Raw genomic sequence first — 16,105 nt, 5'->3', positions numbered from 1 at the left:
CAAAAATCACTGAGTGCAGGCAAAATCAACATCGCTTTAAGCAGATTTGCATTTTACGATTCACTGTTTAAAAGCAAAATTATTTTACCTTCATTTTTAAGCATAATGTGAAACGAAACCACCTTTTCAATTTAACAGGAAATTTGAATAACTGCAATGAAGCTGAAAAAAGAACCGAACTTGATCAACAAGCAAATTCACCTCCCTCGGTAAAGCTCATTTCTGAAACCAATCAAGATCACCAGAAAACTGTCTGTCTTAAAGACAATTTGCACAATATTGGCGTTGCTAAAATCGAAGACATTTCTGAAGACAAATTACAAAACAAATTGAAAGACATATCGGATCAGCGACTAACAAAAGAAAAAATTCCCCAGCAGTCTAATTTTCCCAATGGATCAGTTTCTGCTGAGCTAATTGACCAAGAAACTGTTACAAAAATTCCTCGAAAAGATGAGAAAGCTGATAAGCGAGAAAATGAATTGCATGAATACCCAACTGAGGAAGTGTCCTTGATTGACTTAGACGACGAAGATTTTATAATAAGCGACCCGATCATTTGCGCCGCCGACGCACACCATCGAAATGAAAAATTTGGTCCATTACACAAATGTTCATTAAATCAACCTGAGCCTAAAGCGCCACACCCGAACACAATAAAAAAGCTGCACACATACAGTGGGCCAAGCGACTCACTAAACTCGACTAACATATCCTCGTCCTATAAATCGACACCATTTCTCGGAATTCTAAATCCAGCACTGACCAGTCCGAGCAGCCGAAGATCATCCGAAGTTGTCAAAAACCGAGTTGCCAAGTTGGGATTCATTCCGGAGAGACCCGGAAACAGCGAAAGCTCAACACGAAGAAACAGCAAAAGAAACAGCCAAGGAATTTTATCCGCTGACGAAATAAAAAAGTACCTGGATCCCTTGAAAAGGTCCCAGTCCGAACACGCCATGGCTGAAAACAAAACAGGTCCTAACTTCCCGAGTCGAAGTACTGTAGATTATATGACTAATGAAGTTTCCAGCTCGATGGGAAACAGCATTGAAAAAGAAGAAAGCGAAGTTAGTACCATTTCGCACACGGGTTATATCCGACAGAAAGACTCTTTCTCCCGGTCAAAGTCGGGCGTGAACTGGAAACGAAAACGGGAATTCTCCAAAAAACGAAACCCGTTTGTGGGAGTAATCGGCCGAAGTGCTTCGGTCCGGACAGACGCGTCAAAGTCTAACTATAACTTCACGTCATTCCAGGATCCAGAAGAACTCAATCAAAAGTTTGATTCGACTCCTAGTTTGACGAATATCAATCAAAACTCTTTCGCATCACCCGGGCCGAATTTTTCTTCAACATCGACTGGAAGACACAGTTTCTCAAACTCTGCTTACCCTCGGAGCTACATGCAAAACAACAAATCAAGAAGTTATGTTCTCGAGGAACCGTCTCTCAACTCATCACCGACGATTAAACGACAACCGACCACTGCCAGTCTGACCGCCGAGACAGCGGAACTCTTAGGCACTCCGACAGCTGTCGAGTTCGAACCACCAACCGAAAGATCTTGTAGTCGAGGCTCGGGGGGGCTAGAAAATAACAATGCTCTGGGTTTGGTTTATTACATGGTCTTAAATGCGATTCGAGACTCAATTCAGCCCAATAACAGCAAAATGGCGCTGAAGTTGTTCGGCAGTAAGAAGTGTGTTTTGAAGGAGAAAAAACGATGCGAAGAAGAAGCACCCTGGATCATTCATCCTTTCAGCACTTTTAGGTTAGTCAGCAAATCTTCTTCGTTTCACCTTTAGTCTGGCATTTTTTCTTAAAAAGGACACGGTTTGAACTTTGAAAAAAATAATTATACCTCGACAATTAAGAAAAGGCAAGATGAAAATAATGCTGCTATTTAAATGAATCATTGAAAACGAACAACTGCCAGGTTTTCAAAAAGATGTACCAGAGGATTCTTAAACAATTTTGACGCGCTTCGAAGCACCACCAGTGGCTTTTTTGGGAATTTCAAAAAAGATATTTGGCCTATTAATTTATGATCTCCAATGGTCACTCTACCAACCAAAGTCTGGAAACAGTATTCGAACGAAAACTGAGCAAAAATTTTTCACATATTGTCTGAATTTCGACACGAGAACATTTGGTTGCTTTGAATACTGCAGATTACATTTGCGGCGTTTTTTCTTCGTTTTTGTTTTGACCATTCTCGGGATTTTTATTCAATCGTTCTTGTGTTAAATATTACTGCTTCTTGTGTTAAATATTTATTTACTGATATTATAGCATAAAATTATAACGAGCTTAAATATCCACAAAGAGGTGAAATTTCATTTGGATCCCATCTGCAGTTAATTCTTTTACTCGCACGTTCCACCCACAAGCAATTGAGAAAGAAACAATATACTATTTTCAATCCCAAGTTTGTTACTTAGGGCGATTTCAAAAAGCGTGTGGTTCCTTTCATAAATGCCCATTAAAGTTTTGGTCCAGCAATTTCCAACCAGTCTGTGGTTCTTTCATTATAACCAGCTACGGTAAAAAGGGCGGATCCACCGCCTCCCTAGGGTGCCATGTCCACTTTTGATTCGAAACCAAATTGGTCTCCTATGGTTGAGACAAGTATTGAAAATCAGATTAAGTGATCGATGGAATGAGGCAAATTTGACTACGCCAGAACGGTTGGAAGGAATAGTTGCGAGCTAATGAAAACGGCTCTCTTCATTTATTTTTTTTCTGCTTTATTCAATTCATATTGCTTCATTAAGACAAGATTGCAAATGTGGAAGTATTTCATTTAAGACTCATAGTGATAAAAGGCTGAAGAAGGGGCTGAGGTTAGGAACATTTGGCTACATCTGAATGGAACACCAATAGAGCCCTTATTGTTCATCTATCTGACGGCGATCCCTAGTCGATCAAGGAGAGATATCATGCAAGAGGGGTTGTTTAATGCATTTAATGAAATTCGCCGCGAACTGAGACTGTAGATGAAACGGATCAGTTATTACATCTGTTCTCACTATCTCATTAATCCGATTACGAAAGAACGCAGCAAATCATTTATGCCATGGGTTTTTTCAGAAACTTTCCAAGTTATTAACGGAGTGAGTTATGACCTATTGGTTATACTCATAGAGTAATTTCAGATAAAGTATACCGTCTGCTCGTCACGCTATCTCATTTTCGGCCGGATAGATTCGTGCAACTTCTTTGTCTAATACCAATCTTAATCTTACTCTTATATCTCCTAGTCTCAATAGATCTAGTGTATACTGGTTTATGCGAGTTAGTTCTTGGAGTTTATCCAGAAGGAGAACAACTGTTTTCAAAGTTTTATTTAAACTGTTCTGTCTGAAACTACAAGTAGTTTCATCACTTACAAATAAGTGTCAATGTTAGAGCTCTAACATTGACACTTATTTGTAAGTGATGAAACTACTTGTAGTTTCAGACAGAACAGTTTAAATAAAACTTTGAAAACAAAACTTTCTAGATGGAATATGAAATAAAACTTTCTAGATGGAATATGATTGGTTAGTTAGTAATATTTTATAGTGATAATTTATCAATAATATAATTGGTTTATAAATACTAGTTTAGAACTGGTTCCAGGAGATTTTTTTGCACAAAAGTCTGAAACAATTGTAAGAAAGATTTCATTAGTCCGATTAGTTAGGTTCTATTTTGACTCACAAAGCATCAATATTCTCAGCAATGATTGAAGAATCAGCTTCTCATCATTTCTGACTGACTAATTATTTCTTATAAGTGAATATACGCCCAACAAATTGTCCCAATTGGAAGCAAGCTAATTGTAACAAATAAAACTGAACTAGGAGCAAATTAAAATTTTTAGCAAATCTGTATGTTACTGAAGGGCGATGGTTTCGCAAAAAAACATGCGAGGTATTAAAGATCCAGGTTTATTTTTAATGTTTTTATTCGAAAACTGTTCGAAACAATTTAAGGAGACAGATTAAAAAGTCAGGGCTTCTGGTACTATCCCAGAGTGATAATTTTGACTGAAATTGTTAGACCATCTCACTAATATTGTTGTTTAGAATTCAAATCTACAAAAAATTCGTTATCCGTGACATTTTTTTGATGTAATAATAGGATTAGCTTATTGTTGCGGCAATTGAAAATGGGAAACAACATTTGTCTCTGGGTGTATTTTTTTGTTTTCCAGGCAAGGTAAGGTACCATAAATAATTATCAAAAAATCATACTAAAGCTATTTCAATTGGAATTCGAAGTTAAATAAATTCTCTCAGTGTCGAAAAAACCAGTTCAAAACTTTTGTTTTTCAGTATAATTTCGAAAAAAAATCAGGTTTTTAATAGGCTTATAATATACTTATAATTCAAATGAGGTTAAGAAAAAAATAGATTTACTCTAGTAAAACTAGCTTTCAACGTTTATTTTAGTTCATTTTTTGCTATTGAATTTGGAATAAAACCATATTCAGGGAAGAATTTAGGGGGGAGCGGACGGCTCCCTTCCCCCTCCACTCAGGGATTCGACCCCTTGCCGACCCAAAGGGTCCACCCTTTGGTACTTTTTAAGAAATATTTTTGGCCGACCCACCCTAAAATTTTTCTAAAGGCGCCTTTGGCGCCAATATATACTAATTTTGAGGGGGGCGCGCTCGCCAAAAAAGCGCAATTTTTTGGTCAAAAATTTCCAAAAAGTGCCAAAAACGCCTTTTTTGGACTGTTTTTTCAAAATTTTGCCTGCGGCGAAGAAATTTTGGCTAAAACAGGGACTAAACTGTTCGTAGGGAGAACTCGAAAAATCAATTCGGTCGACCTAAAAAAGAAGGTCGACAAAATTTCGAAAAAAAAATTGAAAATCCGCCCCCCTTCTCGAGAAAATCCTAGATCCGCCCCTGACCATATTAATTTTTTAGGAAAATTTTCTTAATTTTTGAAAATTTTTCTACTATTTTCAAGAAGAGAACTGTTTTTAATTGTGTTTAGGTTATTTTTGCTATCAAATCTCTATGCTTTTAACCAGATCCTCATCACATCCCGAAGCAAAAACGGCGCAATTTCAAAAACAAAATAAAGAATCTCTTTTAAGTTTCTTTGTGGTTGGAACTTTTTGTGCTTTTTGCACAGCAACCACCTATAGTGTTTTAGGTTTGGAAATGTCAACATGGTTATTCTTGGGTTTGGAAATGTCAACTAAGTTAAATTTATTATTGTCTGGCTGAAACTATAAATAGTGTTAGCCTTACAGTTTATTGTAAGTGTTAGTCATGGATCATGATTAGTTAGTTCTATGTATTTTACAGAGATAATCTATCAATAATATAATTGGATATAAATACTTGTTTTAAACTGGTTCCGATTTCTAGTTTTTGTTCAACATATAACGTCGGATTTCGGAGTTAAAATTTTTCCAAAAAAGAGAGAAAAAATACCAAGTTAAGTTTTTAGTTGTTAAAAATTACAAAATTTTTTTTTCGATTGGAGCATTGTTTTTTGTCGCTGTTTATTTCATCAAATCAGGTTTTTAATAGGCTTATAATATACTTATAATTCAAATAAGGTTAAGAAAAAAAATAGATTTACTCTAGTAAAACTAGCTTTCAACGTTTATTTTAGTTCATTTTTTGCTATTGAATTTGGAATAAAACCATATTCAGGGAAGAATTTAGGGGGGAGCGGACGGCTCCCTTCCCCCTCCACTCAGGGATTCGACCCCTTGCCGACCCAAAGGGTCCACCCTTTGGTACTTTTTAAGAAATATTTTTGGCCGACCGACCCTAAAATTTTTCTAAAGGCGCCTTTGGCGCCAATATATACTAATTTTGAGGGGGGCGCGCTCGCCAAAAAAACGCAATTTTTTGGTCAAAAATTTCCAAAAAAGGCAAAAACGCCTTTTTTGGACTGTTTTTTCAAAATTTTGCCTGCGGCGAAGAAATTTTGGCTAAAACAGGGACTAAACTGTTCGTAGGGGGAACTCGAAAAATCAATTCGGTCGACCTAAAAAAGAAGGTCGACAAAATTTTGAAAAAAAAATTGAAAATCCGCCCCCCTTCTCGAGAAAATCCTAGATCCGCCCCTGACCATATTAATTTTTTAGGAAAATTTTCTTAATTTTTGAAAATTTTTCTACTATTTTCAAGAAGAGAACTGTTTTTAATTGTGTTTAGGTTATTTTTGCTATCAAATCTCTATGCTTTTAACCAGATCCTCATCACATCCCGAAGCAAAAACGGCGCAATTTCAAAAATAAAATAAAGAATCTCTTTTAAGTTTTTTTGTGGTTGGAACTTTTTGTGCTTTTTGCACAGCAACCACCTATAGTGTTTTAGGTTTGGAAATGTCAACTTGGTTATTCTTGGGTTTGGAAATGTCAACTTGGCTAAGTTAAATTTATTATTCTCTGGCTGAAACTATAAATAGTTTTAGCCTTACAGTTTATTGTAAGTGTTAGTCATGGATCATGATTAGTTAGTTCTATGTATTTTACAGAGATAATCTATCAATAATATAATTGGATATAAATACTTGTTTTAAACTGGTTCCAATTTCTAGTTTTTGTTCAACATATAGCGTCGGATTTCGGAGTGAATATTTTCCAAAAAAGAGAGAAAAAATACCAAGTTAAGTTTTTAGTTGTTAAAAATTACTAAATTTTTTTTCGATTGGAGCAGCATTGTTTTTTGTCGCTGTTTATTTCATCAAATCAGGTTTTTAATAGGCTTATAATATACTTATAATTCAAATGAGGTTAAGAAAAAAATAGATTTACTCTAGTAAAACTAGCTTTCAACGTTCATTTTAGTTCATTTTTTGCTATTGAATTTGGAATAAAACCATATTCAGGGAAGAATTTAGGGGGGAGCGGACGGCTCCCTTCCCCCTCCACTCAGTGATTCGACCCCTTGCCGACCCAAAGGGTCCACCCTTTGGTACTTTTTAAGAAATATTTTTGGCCGACCGACCCTAAAATTTTTCTAAAGGCGCCTTTGGCGCCAATATATACTAATTTTGAGGGGGGCGCGCTCGCCAAAAAAACGCAATTTTTTGGTCAAAAATTTCAAAAAGTGCCAAAAACGCCTTTTTTGGACTGTTTTTTCAAAATTTTGCCTGCGGCGAAGAAATTTTGGCTAAAACAGGGACTAAACTGTTCGTAGGGAGAACTCGAAAAATCAATTCGGTCGACCTAAAAAAGAAGGTCGACAAAATTTCAAAAAAAAATTTGAAAATCCGCCCCCCTTCTCGAGAAAATCCTAGATCCGCCCCTGACCATATTAATTTTGTAGGAAAATTTTCTTAATTTTTCGAAAATTTTTCTACTATTTTCAAGAAGAGAACTGTTTTTAATTGTGTTTAGGTTATTTTTGCTATCAAATCTCTATGCTTTTAACCAGATCCTCATCACATCCCGAAGCAAAAACGGCGCAATTTCAAAAATAAAATAAAAAATCTCTTTTAAGTTTCTTTGTGGTTGGAACTTTTTGTGCTTTTTGCACAGCAACCACCTATAGTGTTTTAGGTTTGGAAATGTCAACATGGTTATTCTTGGGTTTGGAAATGTCAACTTGGCTAAGTTAAATTATTATTCTCTGGCTGAAACTATAAATAGTTTTAGCCTTACAGTTTTTTGTAAGTGTTAGTCATGGATCATGATTAGTTAGTTCTATGTATTTTACAGAGATAATCTATCAATAATATAATTGGATATAAATACTTGTTTTAAACTGGTTCCGATTTCTAGTTTTTGTTCAACATATAACGTCGGATTTCGGAGTTAAAATTTTCCAAAAAAGAGAGAAAAAATACCAAGTTAAGTTTTTAATTGTTAAAAATTACTAAATTTTTTTTTCGATTGGAGCAGCATTGTTTTTTGTCGCTGTTTATTTCATCAAATCAGGTTTTTAATAGGCTTATAATATACTTATAATTCAAATGAGTTTAAGAAAAAAATAGATTTACTCTAGTAAAACTAGCTTTCAACGTTTATTTTAGTTCATTTTTTGCTATTGAATTTGGAATAAAACCATATTCAGGGAAGAATTTAGGGGGGAGCGGACGGCTCCCTTCCCCCTCCACTCAGGGATTCGACCCCTTGCCGACCCAAAGGGTCCACCCTTTGGTACTTTTTAAGAAATATTTTTGGCCGACCGACCCTAAAATTTTTCTAAAGGCGCCTTTGGCGCCAATATATACTAATTTTGAGAGGGGCGCGCTCGCCAAAAAAACGCAATTTTTTGGTCAAAAATTTCAAAAAGTGCCAAAAACGCCTTTTTTGGACTGTTTTTTCAAAATTTTGCCTGCGGCGAAGAAATTTTGGCTAAAACAGGGACTAAACTGTTCGTAGGGAGAACTCGAAAAATCAATTCGGTCGACCTAAAAAAGAAGGTCGACAAAATTTCGAAAAAAAATTTGAAAATCCGCCCCCCTTCTCGAGAAAATCCTAGATCCGCCCCTGACCATATTAATTTTTTAGGAAAATTTCCTTAATTTTTTGAAAACTTTTCTACTATTTTCAAGAAGAGAACTGTTTTTAATTGTGTTTAGGTTATTTTTGCTATCAAATCTCTATGCTTTTAACCAGATCCTCATCACATCCCGAAGCAAAAACGGCGCAATTTCAAAAACAAAATAAAGAATCTCTTTTAAGTTTCTTTGTGGTTGGAACTTTTTGTGCTTTTTGCACAGCAACCACCTATAGTGTTTTAGGTTTGGAAATGTCAACATGGTTATTCTTGGGTTTGGAAATGTCAACTTGGCTAAGTTAAATTTATTATTCTCTGGCTGAAACTATAAATAGTTTTAGCCTTACAGTTTATTGTAAGTGTTAGTCATGGATCATGATTAGTTAGTTCTATGTATTTTACAGAGATAATCTATCAATAATATAATTGGATATAAATACTTGTTTTAAACTGGTTTCAATTTCTAGTTTTTGTTCAACATATAGCGTCGGATTTCGGAGTGAATATTTTCCAAAAAAGAGAGAAAAAATACCAAGTTAAGTTTTTAGTTGTTAAAAATTACTAAATTTTTTTTTCGATTGGAGCAGCATTGTTTTTTGTCGCTGTTTATTTTATCAATTCTCATCCAACTGAAACAAGTAAATGACCAAATTATTGAAGCAAATTGAAAAAAAAAATAACAATAAATTACGAAAAATTACTTTTTTGCAATAATGAAAACGGCGGAAGATTCGTGTAAGACACCATCAAGTTGAAGCATCAAATTTACATAAAAAAATTTACCCATTGAATTTTAATTGTATCGTAATGATGCTTCATAAGTGTTTTTTACGAAAACACAATGAATTGATTATTTTTTTTTCATAATCTGTTCTGAAAACGATAAAAACTATCGACTCTAAAATTGACAAAAAAACTAGTGATTGAGCCGCATGTTTCAAAGATGACAAAAACTTAAAACAATTTTTTTTCAGTAACTCGTTTGTAAAATTATCTTTTTTTTTAGAACTGAAAACTTTTTTGAAAAAAAAGTGTTTTTTTTGTGTATCCCGGTGCTCGAATTTGGCTTCTGGTTTTGACGGATAGCAAACAAGAGGAACCTTAATTTTCAAATTATATTAGCACATAACACCCGCGGCAGACAGTCCGATCCATCAAAATAAGTTCGAGCTCGTCAAATTAAGAGTCAAATCAATTTATTCGCGTCAAGTTTGAGCTCCTAGATTAATGATTTTTAATGATTGGCAATTGTCAGTTTTGAGTGGCTGAAGTAATTATCTTATGATTGAATTACACGATAGGAATAAAAAGTCTATCATTAATTTGGTTTATATTTCTATTGGAAAAAAAACCAATTGACACATGGACTGCATGCCTTAATTTTGATTTTCAAACGTGCTGCGTAAGTACACCTTTGAATATAAAAATTAAAAAAGCATTCTTTGATAAAAAATATCAGCGTTTCTTGAATTTACGAACGTTAACTAACCACCCCGGTTGCCGGACGTTAATTCCTCGCATAGTTCAAGTCAAATAGGAGTTTTAGGCACTACCAAACCAAGTTTTTTGCAAAATGCCACAATATTTGAACCTGTGAAAATTATTTGAAATAGCAACAAGGTACATTTCCATAGATTTTTCTAAATTTTTATTGCCTTGTTCCAAAGAATAAGCTATTTGTGGTTGTCTCAGAATCATGAAAAAACATAATATAGGAGGCGTCTTTAGTAGATAACTATGTGTTTCAAAAATTGGCTGATGCAACATTTCATCTTGGAGTATACATTTTGGAGAAAACATCAATTATTATAGTTTAAATTTATTTGTTTTGCAAATTGACTTAATTTGCTCAAACACTTGAAATTCGGATTGATGTTTCTCCTCTCGGCTCTCATCGGCTTGTTATCTTAGACCCAAAGTCAATGTAATTATGCTGCATGCATGAGGATACATAAGGACAAGTTCCATATCAGTAGCATTTGAAAGTTTGCAAAAAATAATTTTCTGGTCGTACACAATCCTTCCAGCAAAATGAAAGTTTAAAGCGGGTAGGCCATTTAATTATTGCGGTAGTTTTTCACTTAAATAAAATTTGATTATGATGATAATTGATTTCGCTTATTTTTCATCCATACCCAGATCGAAATAAAAAGTAGCACACAATTTTCCGACCATATTAATAAAAAACATGAAGGTGTTTTTTCCTTCAAATTAGTGTAGTTTTTAGTGCGTAGCTCTATTAGATAACTATACAAATGCAAAAAAGAAAAACTGATTAAATCAGGCATAATCGACAATCTTTGTCTCCAATGACAAGCAAAAAACTTAAAAATTAGACCAAAAAGTTTTCAATACTTGTTTCTAAATCCTCTATTGCCAAGGGTGAGCGCTAAATAAAAGTGGCAAAACTGGTTTTACTGATTGTAGTAGCAAGATTTCTTAGCCGAAAAGACTGAGCAATTACTTTTTCAGATAACGAATTACACTCGATCGTTTTACTCACTGAAAAATGAACTTAAACTCAAAAGTTTTATTCATGTTTTCTCAAAATTTTGGGAAGTAGTTTACTATGATTCGAACCAAGACTGAAAGACTTTAAAATGATGTATCACTGAGTCCTTTCCGATTATTATTTGTGATATCTGATTTTCAATGGTCCGAACAATTCTTTTACATAGAAAAATATTACCGCGGTTTTTTCATGTCTAAAAATTTTCACGAAATGGCTGCACATTTTAATTCTATTCAAGCGTTATTCTAATTCTCAGGTTTTTCAAAATTCATGTACAAACAACTTACAAGATAAATGAACAGTTTTATGATGTGCATAATCCTTTCTATACTCAAATACTTCTCTTAAAGGAGAAAAGATTGCTCGTATATCAGGGCAAAGCATTGAATGTTCCAACTGTCCCTTAACTCATATCGAATAGTTATTGGGATAAGAAAATATTGAAAATCTATGTTTTGTGGACAATATTAAAGACCAATTTTGAGTCGCACGAAATTAATATGACTGATTAGCTAGCCTCAATTCAAATTGGAACGATTTTGTTGAGCGGGATAATTTGCCAAGCATAAATGATTCGCGTTACGCCCTCATCATTATGATTAAATTCTTCAAAGCGGGCATAATTTAGTACAGAACATGGTAAATTTGGCAATTTTCAAACCCCCTTTTTCAAACTTTACAAAAAAATTTGGAGGTAAAACATCTTTTTACGTTTGAACTCAGGGAAGTCGATATCTTTAAAGGGAAATAAATATTTTTTGTCGAAAACTATTATTTCGATTGAAGAAATTGACCGAACAAAAAAAACACACCGAGCTTAAATATTCTGTTTTTTTTTTCTTTATATTTGTCTTTATTGTGGTCCAATCTCTTTGTTTTTAAAACAAAGTAATCAAAATTAGTATCTTTTAGTTTAGAAATCTCTACTGCTATATTAATGGGCGATGTTTTTCGTTTTGTTCTGTGGCAAACTCAAAATTTTATCTTGTCGTGCAAATCTCCAAACACAATTTATCTGAAGGATCTGGTCATTTAACTTCGTTTTTTTTACCTGAAAAATCTTGTGTTTTTTTTTACCTGAAAAAATTTTGTTATGCGAAAAAAATTTTTCACCAATACATGGGCAGTCTACGCGGAGGTTTCAGCAAAAATTCTTTAAGAACCAGCCAAGAAAACTTGGACTGATCCAAACTAATACAATATAAAGCAGTCTAGCTGTAGTTTCTTTATTGTAACTACGAAAGATAGATGCACGCAACTTTTTTTCAGAGAACTTTTTGTCTGTCGCAGAAGAATAGAATGTTCCAAGGAATTTTCCGTAGGATCTGAAAGTGACGGCATCTTTGTGTTTTTACGCTTCATGAGTTATTGAATCCGGCTCACAAATTGTTTTAAGTCCAAGTGAAGAAAAATGTAAATGTGTGTGTGTGTGTGTGTGTGTGTGTGTTAAGCAAATCTAAACCACATCCAATCCAGATAATCTTAGGCACAACTGGTTTTAACTGTCTTGAATCATGAATAGCTGCGCATGAGGGACAATGTTGAAGCGTGTTTCCATGTCGGCAATTTTTGCTGCCAGCTGTACCTCGCATGAAGCTCCGGTTCCGGTATGGGAGGACTCGAATCCAGTAAATTAAACCGTCCGAGGATGTTGATCCCCCACACCACGACCACGGCGAGGTGGCTAGCATGTGGGGGAAGCAAGCTGTGTGGTCCCATTTATACGTTACTAGAACTTAAGTGCATGACTTTGAACTTGGCATTTTAAAAAATTCAAAAGCGTTTAAAGTAGTTTGGTCTATTCAAGGTTTTCCCTCATGCGAGCAATCTTGTTAAAACGGAATCAATCCTAAAGTTCTCCGTTATTTTTTTGCTAACCTGGGAGAGGATTAAAACTAAACGATTGGGCCAATTTATGAAGATAAATAATTCGCAGAAATTTCAATTTCCGCCAACGCGTAGTGCTATTTTACTTGACTCAAAAATGCGATTGAATCGAGGCAAGCTTTTTGACCCAATTATTGCGTAACTAATTGCAAAATATATCAAACTAGGAAGATTTTTAGAGAACTGAGTCAAAACTGCAGATTTTTTGTTCTATTTTTATCAGCTTCTTTTGCTGCTTTTGACCTAAGAACAAGTTTTTGGTTTTGTTAATGGCAATTGAAAGATTTAAAAGTCACGCATGCCAAAGCTCAACATATCTCTAGCTGATTGTTGCAAGCCAAAAATGTCTATAAGGCTTCAACGAGGACTAGCAATATCTACTTTGCTGAAGTTAATTTTAAATCATATTTTGTTTTAAGAAAAATCAATTTACTTGGTATTTAGTATATGCAAAAATGTTTAAATTCTCAAGAATCTAGTCGTTACTATTGCATAGACTTCCGGTCAGGGGCGGATTTAGGGGGGGGGGGGGGGGGCGGATGCCCCCCCTCAGGGATTCGACCCCATGCCGACCCTTTGGTACTTTTTAAGAAATCCATTTATGGTGACAGACCCTTAAATTTTTCTAAAGGGGCCTTTGGCGCCAATATATACTAAGTTTGAGGGGGAGCGCGCGCAAAAAAAAAGCAATTTTTTTGTGAAAATTTTCCAAAAAGTGCCCAAAAACGGCTTTTTTTACCTGTTTTTTTTTCAAAACAGCGTCTTTTTAGTGCTTTAGGAGAGCTGCCAAAATCAATTTGGCCGAACTAAAAAAAAAGGTCGTCAAAATTTTCAAATTTTTTTTGAAAATCCGCCCCCCCCCTCGAGAAAATCCTAGTTCCGCCCCTGCTTCCGGTCAACGCGCTGAAACTGTTCACTTTTTTGATATTTCGATAACAATTCACTATAAATTTTATTTAAGCATGCTAAAACGTTTGAGTTTCAATTCATCTGTAGTTCACTGATGCAAGCAAAAATTTCTACAAGCCTTCAAACTAGGTCCGGAAGTTCTTGGTTTTCTAAAAATAAAAAATTTGTTAAAAAAAATCAATTTGTTTGGTATTTAGTAAATGCAGAATGGTTGAAAGTCTCAAAATCTAGTCGCTACTGTTGATAGACTTCCGGTCAACGCGCTGGAAACTATTTACAATTTTATTGATATTTATTTCAAAATATATGCTATAGATTTTACTTAAACATGCTTAAAAAGTTTGAGATAATCGTTGAAACCCGCTGAATATTTATTTTCTCTCGATGCAGGTTTTCAGAAAAAAAAATATTTTTGAAGTTAGTGAAACTTCAATTGTTTTTTTTTCAATTGTTTTGCAAATTATTATAAGGTTTTTAAAAGTCAGAACCTTCTTAGCCCTAAGCTCTGCTTTACATTTGAATGGATTGAAATGCCACGAAATGCACAAATACATGGATTGATTGTAGCGCTGATCAAACTTTCCACACCGTTGGCCTAAAGTTCAATTCAGAAAGGATTTGAGCATACTTTTGAATATATTCATCTGCCGAAAACACCCTTGCTATCTGCACGTGTATTGTAATTTTGAGATTTAAGCAATTACTTTTATGCTTCTGGTAAGGTTAATTAAAACTAAGTCTCGGACATTTGGTGACCTTTGATTGGCATTTTTTTTATAAGTTCCTCATAAATTATGACAAAAACTGAAGAACTACAAATCAGCACACGTCAGTTTATCGCTGCTTTAATTGAAGCTCTCCTACTCACTATAACAAATCAGCTGTCCAAATATCATTTGAATGCCTCTGATCAAAAACTAGCCATAAAAAATTGCTTTGCGTATCATTTTCTTTGTTTGCACAAAACTTTCCAAATGAAAGGCAATTTCAAAAAATTATGTTGACAAAAAATGAAAAAATTAGTCCATTTTGCAAGATTTAAGATTCTAAATTGTTGTAGAAGAAAATATTTGATTCATTTACTCATCGAAAATATAAGTAAAAACGATGTTTTCACTAAAAAATGTTGCAGCTAATTGATGGAGTAAAACTAATAGGTTTTGCAACCCGCTAACATCAACGCTAGGAAACAGATGTTTATTTAAGAAACAAACAAAACGCATAAAAAATATCATTGTAAAAATGGTGAATGTTCAACACAGGCGAAACTTCACTTCGCTACCCACAAGCGATAAATCGGCAAAATATCTCTAAGAAAATAAATAAAGTGAAACAAGGCAAAAGAACAGGTTAAAACAAGCAAGGAAAAATCAATCTTTCCTGTTTACCGGAGTAAAACTTGCAACCTGGAGAGTAGGAGTATCTTTTTCTCACATCTGCGCCACGATTGCTCGAAAATTTAATGATACTAGCTACCAATAGAGCAGCAACAGTAACTATCAAATTGAAAAAGCCATTCAGCAAAAGTACCACCAAACAACATTCAAACCAATTCAATGTGGCAGAATTGAAGCTACGGCCTGAAGTCTCACGTCATGGTATCTGCGCAATGATTGCTTGAAAAAAACTGAAGGGTTACAGCTAAACTTGGAAGTATCTCTTTGATAAAATTCAAAAAATGTACAGATGAGAAAAATAATGGGTAATTTTTCAGAAAGTGTCCATGTGACAAAAATTAGCCATTTACCAGGTCCATAGCTGATTGCCTTCACAGAATTTGGAAAAAAAACTTTTAAAGGGAAGATCAATAGAGAACATCGCATTTCGATTGAATTCTGAATTTCAGAATAAGCATGGTCGAATTAGCGCGTCAAAATTTTTAAAAGTTCATAAAGGATTTTTTCTATCAGGACTAGAAGAATTTTGTTATGCAGAGAACAAAAATTTATGTAAATGGACTTTTGCTAATAATTGAAAATCCAAAAAAGGGTCAAAAAGCTCCTTCTGAGTTTTTCCAAGACACTCACAAATTTCAACACAGAGGCAAAACGGTGCTTAGCACCACCTGCAGATAAATTGGAGAATCAGTCAAAATTTGATAAGCCAACATGCCGAAGATTAAAAAAAAAATCCAGTTGACATCCTGAAGATGCACTAAAGTTCAGGATTTTTCATCTTGTGTAAAAGTAACAAAAAAGAGAGGATAGTGAATGATAATTAAACATATGAAAAATGTGAGACAAACTTTTGCTGTTTTTTACTTTAAGAATTGAACTTCAAAATCCACACAAAACATTACTATACTGAATTAAATATTTTCAGAGCGACGAATA

General features: G+C 34.4%; 2 protein-coding genes across 3 annotated transcripts in view; one reads left to right on the top strand and one right to left on the bottom strand.

Annotated features, from left to right (window-relative positions):
- Positions 1-16,105, bottom strand: part of LOC134844082 (protein YIPF6-like) — a 509,298-nt gene that overhangs the window by 222,993 nt on the left and 270,200 nt on the right. The gene's annotated exons all lie outside the window — the stretch shown is intronic.
- Positions 137-16,105, top strand: part of LOC134844027 (cyclic nucleotide-gated cation channel alpha-3-like) — a gene marked incomplete at its 5' end in the record, with an annotated part of 81,970 nt that continues 66,001 nt past the window's right edge. Inside the window, 1 exon segment of the mRNA XM_063860485.1 lies at positions 137-1,774. Coding sequence (XP_063716555.1) covers positions 137-1,774 — 1,638 coding nt within the window.

The sequence above is a fragment of the Symsagittifera roscoffensis genome, chromosome 1 (assembly GCF_963678635.1).
Source record: "Symsagittifera roscoffensis chromosome 1, txSymRosc1.1, whole genome shotgun sequence".
Taxonomy (NCBI): domain Eukaryota; kingdom Metazoa; phylum Xenacoelomorpha; order Acoela; family Convolutidae; genus Symsagittifera; species Symsagittifera roscoffensis.
Note: the sequence above shows the minus strand (reverse complement) of the source record. Positions and strands in the feature narration are given on the sequence as shown.